The following is a 12,239-nucleotide window of genomic DNA, read 5'->3' as shown; positions in this document are numbered from 1 at the left end:
ATGTTTCCAAACATTTTTTTTTTTTGACGTGATGTTTGCAGAGAGAGCCCATCACCTGGGTGAAATAACCACATCGGGGGGTGTATACGACGTTATGTGCATTTCCGCCCCTGTTCCTTTTACCATGCGCCCTCGGCGACTCATTGTCATAAAAATGGAATGTGTCACGCCGCCATAAACCTCAGTCAAGGTAGAGAACAGAAGCGCCTACGCGGAAATCCGCAGCGTAGCGAGCCGGCAATTTGCAAACAAAAAAGACGGCCGTCACAAAAGCGTGACTGCGGATTTTCCTTTTTTGCAAAAGAGTACAAAAGAAACAAACGTCATTATAATAGATCTTGTTTATGCGTAAACAGCTTTTGTATTTTTCCGTAAAGCTTAACAGGAGTGAGCGGGGTCTCCTTTAGATTCGGCCTCGTTCAATTACAGCCATTCGCCAGGTAATCTGTTCAGGAGTATGTCGTTGAAAAATGGGATAATAGTTAGTTCTGGCCAGGCAATCAACCTCGAGTGGCTGTGAAATGAGAGGAAACGTCTTGAAAATTTGGGATACAGTGGAACCTCGGTTTTTAAACGCCTCTCAGTTCGAACAAATCGGTGTCCAAACAAAAATTTCGAGAAATTCGAACGCCGGTAATGCGTGAGTGCGTACGCTAGGGTGCGATGCTGAGCGGCGTATGGGTGTTTTAGCCCCTAATTATGCCTCCGAAGAAAGTCAGTACAAGCAGCAAAGTTGCTACAGGTGAAAAAAGAAAAGTAGTGCGTACAACTATTGCATTTAAGAAAGAAATAATTGCCAAATATGAAGGAGGTGTGCGAGCGCCTTCTGCTGACCACCACAAAGGTAAGAAATCCTATTCATAAGATTACGATAACGCGAACGTAGGATTAGCCAGGGTTAGCTTTATGTGGGTGTTGTAACGGAGCCCAACTTTCAGGGTGTTGGAACTGAGCCCCCTTTCCAATGAACCGCTCACCACTTGTTGTGGAGACCCGGGTGCTAAATGACTTGTAAACGACCTGATTTCTTTATTTTTACACGTTCATGTTAGCGTAATCTTTTGTACGGAAGATTACGATAACACGAACGTGCGATTAGCCTGGGTTAGCTTTATGTTTACGTTAAACGCTCATGGTAAACATTCAGGGTGTTGGAACGGATTAAAATGATTTACATTTTTTTTAATGGGAAAAATGATTTCCGTGATCGAACAAATCGGTTTTCGAGCAGGGTTCTGGAACGGATTATGGTTGAGAACCGAGGTTCCACTGTATTACAAGCGGAGCGTTGTGAAAAGCCAAATTTAGCGGCGGCCTTTCAGCTTCTTTTCATTGTTTCTCCCAAGTCGCGCTGCTTCCTGACACATGCTTCCATATTTGAACCTTTAACCAATCACATTTCAGCTATTACTTGTTACCAGGATCAGAAATCTCCCTAGTGGCCTTCACAATCAGTTCTGCAGGTCTAGTAGCATCAAATATAAGCTGTTGCTTTAACCAATCAGATATCGAATTAGCAGAGCAGGGCCTTCTAGAAGACGCAAGGAAACGTCCGCGATGCCACAAACTATGATTGGCTAAAGCTGGGTAAGGGAGATATCACAATTAAAAATGTGAGGAAAAAATTAGTCTCGTCGAACATACACTTCCCGCCCTGAATCGAATTAAAACTAATGCCTGAAATATGACTCGACAGGCTGAACATTCAGCATTAGCTTTAATGGCGATAAGAACTGCCTTGATGGAGCTGTAACGCCCGGATAAGTGGTACGACAGAGTAATTGATTTCGTCTCGAGGAAGGAAAGGTGGATGGCTATTGGATATTCCTAAATGCACTATTATGAGGTTATTATTGATGCTTTGTAATAGATGTCACAGCTATAGCTGCAATAAATGTTTAAAGCCATAAAATAGTTATATGGGGTTTGATTGATTCAGATGGGGCATTATTGAAGGCTTATGTGTGTAATGCACAGTCACCCACTGCTTCTCTTGTACTTGAGTATAGTTCAGGCAAAAAACAAATGTTTAACTCAAAATGGTGTGTTTCCTCAGGGGGAATTTATTTAATAACTTAAAAAACACTTACTCTAAAATGTTCAATTTGTTTTTTAACAATGACCAGAGAAATTACGTTGAATCATTATTGTTTTTTTAAACAAATAAAGGTTTTTTTAAACCACTAAAAGGTCCTAAAACATACACATTGTCCCTGAAAGCATGGGACTCAGACTCAATTGAATTGGTGGCCGCCAACTGGAGCTAAGGTTTTCCACCCAAAAATGACTCAAATATTGTTTTTTAAAATTCCGACCCAAAATAAGATCGAAAAATGATGAAAAAAAATCATTAAGATTAAATATGAAAATCAATCAAGTAAAAAATTGGGCTGCATTTCAATGGACAGTGTGTGCTATTCAGCGCCTCCGAGTGCTAAAAAAATAACTCAATTCATTACAAAGTAACAAACTCTTGCTGCTGCTAGGTACCCTCCCAAAAAACAGAAACCTTCCCTTTTTTTCTTCTACTTTTCTTTGTTTTATCTGACATTTTTCTTTTGTTTCTTTTATTTCCCCCTTTCTATTTTTATTGTGTTTATTCTGTCCTTCCTTCATTATTTTTTTTTGTAATTTTTTTCTATTTATCATGTTTCTGTCATGATTACTTATTAATTCCACCTGTGCCTGCTCATTTGGCTTCCTGATTGGTTCCCTGCCCTTCTTAAGCTCAGTCCTGTCACTCTCCGGTTGTCAGTCTGTCAGCGAACTTCTGTTGTTACAAGGCAAGCATTTTGACCCTGACTCCGGCCTGTCCCGTTTTTCCTCCTGTTTTTCCACCTGTCCGTTCCTGATCTCTCCGTTTGTCTCCGGCTACTACCATTTTTTATCCCGACCACGTTTTGCTCTCCCGTTCTGGCTTACGACCCGTTTTTGATCCCGACCACGTTTTGCTCTCCTGTCCTGGCTATCGACCTGTTTTTTCCCATCTTCGACACCGCGATCTCACGCTCCTGAAGATTCACTACCGCGTTCTGAACTTGTTCCAATTCTGTGCGAGGCTTGCTTCCCGCGTCCAGCGACCACCAGACTGCGGGCACTGCCCTTCCTCTTTCTATCAATAAAACTTGTGGTTAACGTTACGCAACTGGGTCCTGAATCCGTTCTGGTCTTGACACTTTCCCATTTTTTTCTGTCCCTTTTTCATTTTCTTTTTGCTTCTTCTTGTTTTATTTCATTTTTGTTCTTTTTTTGTCTTTTTACTTCTCTTTTCCTTCCTCATTTTCTTTTTTTTCTTCCACATAAGCCTGGGCAACAAAAGAGGAGGACAAACATGTTCCTTTAAGGTCACTTTCAGTCCGTGTTGTTTGTATTCTTCTTTGTGCTTTTTATGAGCACTCGTTTTCGGTTGTAGGACAGAAGCCGGTCGGCGCCTTGCATGGCTGCATAGCCGCTATTGGTGTGTGAGTGTGTGTGTGAATGGGTAAGCGTGAATCACTTTGTAAAGCGCTTTGGGAGGTCTTCATGGACTTGAAAAGCGTTATATAAATGCAGACCATTGAACATTACCATTTAACACAGGGACATCTAGTGGTCAAATAATACTCGCTGTACCTTTAACTTCCATATTAAGTAGGGGGCCTCAAACTATCTTGGTGAGGGTGGCAAGTTTGAGACCTGTGCTTTAATGAAACAAAATCATTTTCACTGAAGGTAGGCTACAAAAAACTCCTGCTCATTTTGGAATACAATTCTAATGAAATATGTTTGCAACAATGTGTTTATATTCCTCTGGAATATAATAACAGCCATGCTTTTCATTTCAGGCCCCAGTTGGTAAATTGGGTGAAAGTGGACGACGACGTGCCGTCACACGCCGTTATCACCGGCGCCGATCTTTTAATCGAAAGCCTCAACAAATCGTACAACGGGACTTACCGATGCATGGCGGCCAACTCTTTGGGAGAGTCTTACGACGACTACGTTCTCTACGTCTACGGTATGTCGCAAATAAACACGATTTTTAAATATGTATATATTTATATACACTTTATTAGGTACACCATGCTAGAAATGGGTTAGACCCCCTTTTGCCCTCAGAACTGCAACAAAAAATATTCCGTGATCCATTATTGTGGCTGGCAGAGCCCATTGTTGCCTGGGAGATTTTTGCCATCTGCCCACCGAAAACGAAACGGTCGAGATCCATTGTCCCAGGTCGCAAAATGTTGCTACCAGGGCCCTGTCCTTAAACGAAATACACAGTCTTTCTCGTGATCCATTATCCCTGGTCGGCTATTGCTGAGAGTGAGGTCTCATTTCATCTCATTAGCTGCACCGCTTATCCTCAGTAGGGTCGCGGGGGTGCTGGAGCCCATCCCAGCAATCATCGGGCAGTGGGCAGGGGACACCCTGAACAGCCAATCGCAGGGCAGACAGGGACAGACAACTCGCTTACTCATTCACACCTAGGGACAATTTGGACCGGCCAATCCACCTGAAATGCATGTCTTTGGAATGTGGGAGGAAACCGGAGTGACCGGAGGAAAACCCACCAAAGCACATACAAACTCCGCACAGTAAGTCCGGTAGCTGGATTTGAACCCACACAGGAGGTTCCCAAGACCTTAGAACTGTGCCGCACACGCGCTAACCACTGCGCCGCCGTGCTGCCCAAGAGTGAAGTCGATGACAGAAAATGTGTTCCATGTGTAACGGCTATTTTTTGTTGTTCTTCGTGCCTAAAATGAAAAGCACCTATGCGGCCACAACTCATTATCCCCGGTCAACTATTACAGAGCGCAGTGGCCAACAAAGCAAATATGCGTAATGCTTGTCGGCTCTTTTTTTCAGTTTTTTTTTTCTGCCTAAAATCCAAAACACCCGTGGCACTGGGTTTCGTTATCTCAGTTAGAAAGTAGAAGCCACATTTTGCCAGCAAAAAGTGCACGATTGTGGCTGAAAACTATTATCCCCCGTTGACTATTGTTGAGAACAGGGGTCGGAAGAGTGCTTTTTTGGCGGGGTTTAGGTTGCTAAAGCGAGCCACCGTGGCTTACCTCTCTCTCTCTCTCTCTCTTTCTCTCTCTCTTTCTGTCTTTTTTACTTTTCTCTTGCTTTCCCTTCTCTTTTCTATCCTTCTCTTTCTATTTCTCTTTAAATTTTGTTCTTTCTCTCTCTTTCTTTCTGTCACGAAACGGACCGGGAAGCAGGAAGTCGGAACTCATATGCGTAGACCTTCTTTCACTTTAATTAGGAAAGAAAAGTTGTCCAACACACAAACGGACCAAAAACAAAACAGGTTCAAAGGCAATCAAAATTACAAACTAGGCATTACTCAGATCAAACGGGCATGAACAGGGTTTCAACGAGGTTAAGCAATGGTCTGGCAACGGGCAGTCCCAAAAGGAGCGTTTAAGTACTCCAAAAGCATTCAGTCCAATGCGTCTCAGCCGGTGTCAAGGGGCAGGGCCAGCTGGGCGCCATGACAACCGACATGACACTTTCCCCATCTTTTTATCTCTTTTGTTTCTCACGCTCTCTCCCTCTCTCTCCTGTTCTTTGTCCCACCCTCTCTACTTTTCTCTCCCTTTCTTTCTCTTAGTTCTTTCTCTCTTTTTTTCTTTCTCTCTAATCTGCTAGTCCAGCCCCCGAGATAATGTCCTTTTGTGTAGCCCCGAGTTAAAATGAGTTTGACACCCCTGAATTGAGTGTTACCGAATAGTTGGACAGGTGTAGCCAATAAAGTGGCAGGAGAGTGAATATCTCTAAATATATATATATATATATATATATATAAATATATATATATATATATATATATATATATATATATATATATATATATATATATATATATATATATATACAGTGCCATGACAAAGTATTTACCCCCTTTCTGATTTCTGTGATTTTTAAATATTTTTCACTCACAAAAGTTTCATGTTCTCAAACCAATTTTAATATCACATAAAGACAACCCAAGGAAATACATAATGCAGTTTTGAAATGGTGATTATATATGTTTCAGAATATTAAAAACAGCTATAATAGACAAAATAATCAAACCTCAGATTGCTATTTGACAAGTATTCTTATTGAGCATAACGATCAAAAACATACCAGCTCAGTAGCCTAGATGGTAGGGCGCCCGCTTTGAGACTGGGAGGTCGCTGGTTCGCGCCTCGGCCGAGTCATACCTAAGACTTATAACATTGGTAAAATGGCGGCGCCCTCTGTTGGCTGCGGCTGCATCGGCTCGCTACAACGGGTCGATGTATCGACATTTCGTTCTGTGTACATTGTTACAAAGAATGACAATACAAAGGAAATTATGGGCAGCACGGCGGCGCAGTGGTTAGCGCTTGTGCGGCACAGTTAATGTCTCGGGAACCTGTCGTGGGTTCAAATCCAGCTCCAGACTTCCTGTGCGGAGTTTGTATGTTCTCCCCGTGCTTGCGTGGGTTTCCTCCGGGCACTCCGGTTTCCTCCCACATTCCAAAAACATGCATTTCAGGTGAATTGGCCGGTCCAAATTGTCCCTAGGTGTGAATGAGCGAATGAGCTGTCTGTCCCTGTGTGCCCTGCGACTGGCTGGCAACCAGTTCAGGGTGTCCCCTGCCCACTGCCCGGAGATGGCTGGGATGGGCTCCAGCCCCCCCCCCCCCGCGACCCTAATGAGGAGAAGCGGTACGGCTAATGAGATGAGATGAGATGAGATCAAAAACATGGCTTTAAAACGACTGTTATTCGCCGCTCCCAGCATCAAACCTGCCCAGCCACCCAGTCTGCATGCGGAATCCCAGCATGTCACCATCACAGTTTAGAGTTCAGAAACAAGGAGGAGGAGGGATTCCACCCCAAATTAAAACACATTTTAGCAAAATTCCATTCAGATTGTGTGGGAAGGAATCGCTCAGAAAAAGTGTTGACAGGTCGGGCTCATTATGACAAACCCTGCCTCGCGCATTTCTGCTGGATTGCCAAAGGCTTGCAAAAGCAGATGTCAATGGATCAGTTTTTCAATAAATGCGAGGCAAAAAGGTGAATTATTTTTTTTTTATCTTTGTTTTCATCATTTGCCTCTCGTTTAATGTTTATTTTGCAGTAATCAAATTTTACCATGAAATTGTTTCATGTTCTGATACTGTACTTTTGCGGGGCTTGGAACGGATTAGTTCATTTACATACAAAATGTGTCTCTATGTGTTTTCGGTTACGAAGCGACTCCAAGATCGATTACATTTGTAAGTAGAGGTACTACTGTACTGGAACATATTTTCTCCATACCCTTCTCAGATTTTCAACCATCAACCCATTTTCATGCCCGTATTATATTTTTTTTTGCCAAACACAAATTCTACCTGTAGATTTTGTATCCAACTGGTCAACATGTGTTCCATAAGGGAGTCTCGCAGGGGGCTTGTATATATGGCCACAATAGATATGGTGACGGTGAAAAATGATGACTCGGCCACAAGAAGTGCACCCAATCCCCCTTACACGAGAAATGGTGACCCCGATGAGACAGAGAGCAGCCCGACTGACGCTTACATTGTTAAAGGGCCAGAAAAAATGTATTGGGTATGGAGGGTACCACGGGGTTCACGACCAAATGGCCCCCGGCTCGGCAGGGGTTAGAAAACACCAGCGTTCTGCTTTTGGCTTTCCAGAGGGAGCCGAAGGCTTCTCTTCTTGTTTACGGACGGCCGATGATCGAGTTTGCCTCTCTGGAGTCGTACTTATTGGACTGCTTTACATATCTTTGAGATTTCTGCCGCCACTGAAAGAGAAAGCAAAAGAGTGAGGGGGAAAAAAAACAGAGAAGAAAAAAGAAAAAGAGGGAGAAGTAGTGGGAGAAAGAGAGAGAAAATTAAAAAAGAGTGAGCGAGAAAGATAAACAACAGAGGAAGAGAGAGAGAGACAGAGAGAAATACAGGCACAGTTGTTTAGTGAGCAGCACTTGGCTTTGGCGACATCCAATGGAGATAAAAACAGTGGGCCAAAAGAGAAAGGGAAAAAAAAAAAGTTAAAGACGGAGAGAAAGCAAAAAAAAAACAAAGAAAGAAGAATTGGAGAAGAGAGACTGAGTGAGAAAGAGAAATAGAGAATAAAAAGGAAAGAACAATAGAGGGAGAAGAGAAAGAGAGAGAGAGAAAGTGAAACAAAAAAGGGGGAAAGAGACAAAAACGAGAGAGTGAAAAATGGAGAGAAAAAAATCACGATATACCCTCAACAATTTGTGATAATGTTGAAAAAAGTAAATCAGTCACCACTAATTATGAGTAAGATTGAGCCTAAAAAGTCCAGCCCGACCCGACTCTTGTCCGTGCCCCGAGTCCGACAAATTAACTCTATCTGAGGAACCAAGCTTGAGGCAAACGCGAAATTTCATATTTTTGAAGACTCAGGAGCAGGAGGGCTTCTTACCTGCTCACTTGTTTTTTTTATTTTGTTGTTTTGTTTTTTTTTCGTTTTGTTTATCCACCTGTCATTGTTCTTTCTGTCTTTTTCTTTGTGGAGGATCCTCGCGATGGATTGCATTCCCCCCCTTGCGCCGCCAAGCGCAGTGATGTGCCGAGCGCTCGGACGTTACCGCAAGAGGGGTACAGAATCCAACGCGCGGATCCTTCGCAAAGAAAAAGAAACGAAGAACGATGACAGGTGGATAATTAATTTAGAGAGAAACGTGTCCCGAACACGAACGCAGACATTTTAGGCTCCACCTAAAAAAGTTCGGGCTTAAGATCTTAGCTCTACAACATAGCCTAGATGGTAAGGCGCCCGCTTTGAGACTGGGAGGTTCGGGTTCGCGCCCCGGCCGAGTCATTCCTAAGACTTAAAAAGTGGTCGGCGGCGCCCTCTGTTGGCTGCGGCTGCATCGGCTCGCTACAACGGGTCAGGTGCAATCGACATTTCGTTCTGTGTACATTGTTACACAGAATGACAATACAAGGAAATTATTATTATTATTATTATTATTATATGCCGCCTCCACCTACACGAGGAACGATGACCCCGACGTGACGAAAAGCAGCCCGGCTAACGCTGACAATGTTAACAGGCCCGAGAAAATGCATCGGGTCTTGCGGGTACGTGGGGGGTTCAAGACCAAATGACCCCGACTCTGCAGGGTCGAAAAAACACGAGCTTTCGGCTTTCCAGAAGAAGCCGGAAGGTTCTCTTCTTGTTTACCGACAGTGTGCCTCTGTGGAGCCATACTTATTGGACTGCTTTACATATATGCTGCGTTTAAAAGCACTCGGGATTCCTCCCGCCGCCTCTTAAGTGTCTCGCAGAAGAAACCGGCAGAAGAAATCATCGTTAGATGCGTTCGTTTATGACTGCCTGGAAGAATTTGGAACTGGGCGCTACTTAGTTCTCAGTACAAAAACAAGGAAAACTGTATATTGTATTTCATTTTGTCAATTGTTTGTCTTTCTATTTGTGTAATATTTTTAGTTAATATATTATGTAGAAAAATGAAAAAAACGAAATACTATTTTTGATATTTAAAGATTTTTGAAATTATGTATATATGTATGTATAACGTGTGTCATGATTACTGATGTGACTCAGATGTGCCCGCTCTTTTGGCGCCACCTGCCGCGGGTTCCGATTGGCTCCCTGTCAGTATTTGAACACAGTCCTGTCAATCCCCTGTTGTCAGTCCGTCTGCGAAGCTCCGTGTAAACAAGGCAAGCCTTTTTTTGACCCTGACCCCTGCCTGTCCCGTTTTTGCTCCCGTTTGTGTCCGGCTACAACCCGGTTTGATCACAATCACGTCTGCTCTCCTGTCCCGGCTTACGACCTCTTTTTGTTCCCGACTACGTTTACTCTCCTGTTCTAGCTTATGACTCGTTTCCGAGCCTGACCACGTCTTGCTTTCCCAGTCCCGGCTATAGACCAGTTTTCCGCCCCTGACACCGCCATCGCTTGCTACGGGAGATCCACTTCCGTGTTTGGATCACAATCCAAGTACGAGAGCGATTTTCTTCCCGCGCCCAACGAACACTCGATCGTGGGCGCAGCCCTTTCTCTCTCTTTTAATAAAACTTCATCACTCTAGTGGGTCCTGTTCGCGGGCAGCACGGCGGCGCAGTGGTTAGCGCGTGTGCGGCACCGTTCTAAGGTCTTGGGAACCTCCTCTGTGGGTTCAAATGCAGCTACCGGACTTCCTGTGCGGAGTTTGTATGTCCTCCCCATGCTTGCGTGGGTTTCCTCCGGTCACTCTGGTTTCCTCCCACATTCCAAAGACATGCATTTCAGGTGGATTGGCCGGTCCAAATTGTCCCTAGGTGTGAATGTGCGAGTGAGTTGTCTGTCCCTGTGTGCCCTGCGATTGGCTGGCAACCAGTTCAGGCTGTCCCCTGCCCACTGCCCGATGATTGCTGGGATGGGCTCCAGCACCCCCGCAACCCTACTGAGGATAAGCGGTGCAGCTAATGAGATGAGATATTTGTGCCCTGCGACTGGCTGGCAACCAGTTCAGGGTGTCCCCTGCCCACTGCCCAAAGATAGCTGGGATGGGCTCCAGCACTCCCGCAACCCTACTGAGGATAATATATATTGTATTTGCTCGGTTCAGCAACATTTCCTCCTCAAGGCGTACGAGCCACTAGCAGATAAAATCCATGGCGGAGACATTTACTCACGGCGCTATAACCTTTATTAACTTTATTAGCTCCGTCGTGCAACTTCGGGACATCATTATATTCAATTTGCCTCAAAATAACCCGGGAGGATTGCTGAGGGGCAATAAAGGGGGGATTTGTTGCCAGGATTTTGTCACTTACCGGGAAATGGATCGGTTCCGATGAGACTGGAAAGGCAGATCCCGGAAACCTGGACCAGGGGTGTGCAAACTACGGCCAAGTTAACCAACGGACCAATCAAAAATTACTGTAAATATAGATGTTTACTTTTCTTTTTAGGGTTTACAGAAAAGGGCGTACCAGGTGAGAACACCTGAATATCCGATAGACCTTTCCTGAAAATACCTCGCTAGTGATTGGTCATTGTGATTTTCGAGGGAATTGGATTTCTTACTTCCATTAAAAATCAGTGTCTTTGAATAAATAATCAATTCTTCCACAATTATTTTGCCTATCTTCAATATATGTAAATGACTCGGTGCCCTTATACAATGCAGGTCTTAATAACTTTGTAATAACATGGTAATAAAGTTTTTCACAACTGTCTCACTAGTGTAGTAGTGCCCAACATGCGAAAAGTCCCCAGTTCGAGACCGGATGAAAACATACTGGCAAGGGAAAAGCGCCACCAGGCTATACTTGCCCATGACACACCATTAGCTCTTTGCGCTAATTAGTAAGAAATAGCTCTAAGCTTCAAAAAGTATAGTGACCCCTGATTAACAGAAAGACCGATCCGGTTTCCCGGAGTCTTCAAAGTCCTCAAAGAAGGTTCCTAAACGCAGTCCTGCGTCTACGTTTTGTTTGGGTCCCTAGATATGTACTTAGTCACTGTTTTATAACCAAAGGTTCGTTTGAGGTGTTTTGCTTGTCCTTGACGTTACCCCAGATATTCCCTCCTCTTGTCCTCGTGGTCCCCCAACTTCCCTTCTTGTTCTTCTTCTCCCGCCGTTGACGAGGCGCCGTGTCGGCCAACGGAAGCATTTAATAGCTGCTGACGAGAGTGGCGAACATCACCACATATGTTTTTGGGGCTGTTTTCCGGAGCTCATTTGTCTGCGCCCCCCTGTGAGTTTGTCTTGTGTTTGTCTCCTCATTCAGATGCCCTCACCACCACCACCTCCACCCCCACTCCCGCCACCACCACCTTCATCACCACCTCCTCCTCCTCCTCCCTCCACCTTCAAGCCAATCAAGGTACGCTATTGCGCTAACGTAGCTAGCTTAGCGCGAGACGTTTTTATTTATTTATTTATTGCAAGAGCACACCTGAGCAGTTTGGGGTTGGAATAACGGTCAGCAGTACAAGACGGCAAAATTATACGAGTTGAGTCAGGGGTGGGCAAACTACGGCCCACCGGCCACATGCAGCACGTTAGGCTTTTTCATCTGGCCCGCCAAATAAAAACAATCGAAATATAATTACAATATATTTATCTATTCATATATATATATATATATATATATATATATATATACAATATTGTCTGGACTCTATATGAAACAGGCATTTTCTAACTTTCACCATTTTCATACTGCACTAACAAATAGGAAGAAAGAAAAATGTGGGGAAGCGCATGACATCAC

General features: G+C 44.0%; 1 protein-coding gene across 5 annotated transcripts in view; it reads left to right on the top strand.

Annotated features, from left to right (window-relative positions):
• The window catches only part of cadm1a (cell adhesion molecule 1a), a 424,802-nt gene that overhangs the window by 357,666 nt on the left and 54,897 nt on the right, over positions 1 to 12,239 (top strand). For 3 of the 5 annotated variants that reach the window (XM_088320578.1, XM_088320577.1, XM_088320582.1), the window contains exons 8-9: positions 3,825 to 3,997; positions 11,754 to 11,849. In XM_088320578.1, coding sequence (XP_088176704.1) covers positions 3,825 to 3,997; positions 11,754 to 11,849 — 269 coding nt within the window. The remainder of the gene's footprint in view (positions 1 to 3,824; positions 3,998 to 11,753; positions 11,850 to 12,239) is intronic. The other 2 variants (XM_088320581.1, XM_088320580.1) reach the window with 1 other exon arrangement.

The sequence above is a fragment of the Urocampus carinirostris genome, chromosome 17 (assembly GCF_059441175.1).
Source record: "Urocampus carinirostris isolate Australia breed hairy pipefish chromosome 17, RoL_Ucar_1.0, whole genome shotgun sequence".
Taxonomy (NCBI): Eukaryota; Metazoa; Chordata; class Actinopteri; order Syngnathiformes; family Syngnathidae; genus Urocampus; species Urocampus carinirostris.
Note: the sequence above shows the minus strand (reverse complement) of the source record. Positions and strands in the feature narration are given on the sequence as shown.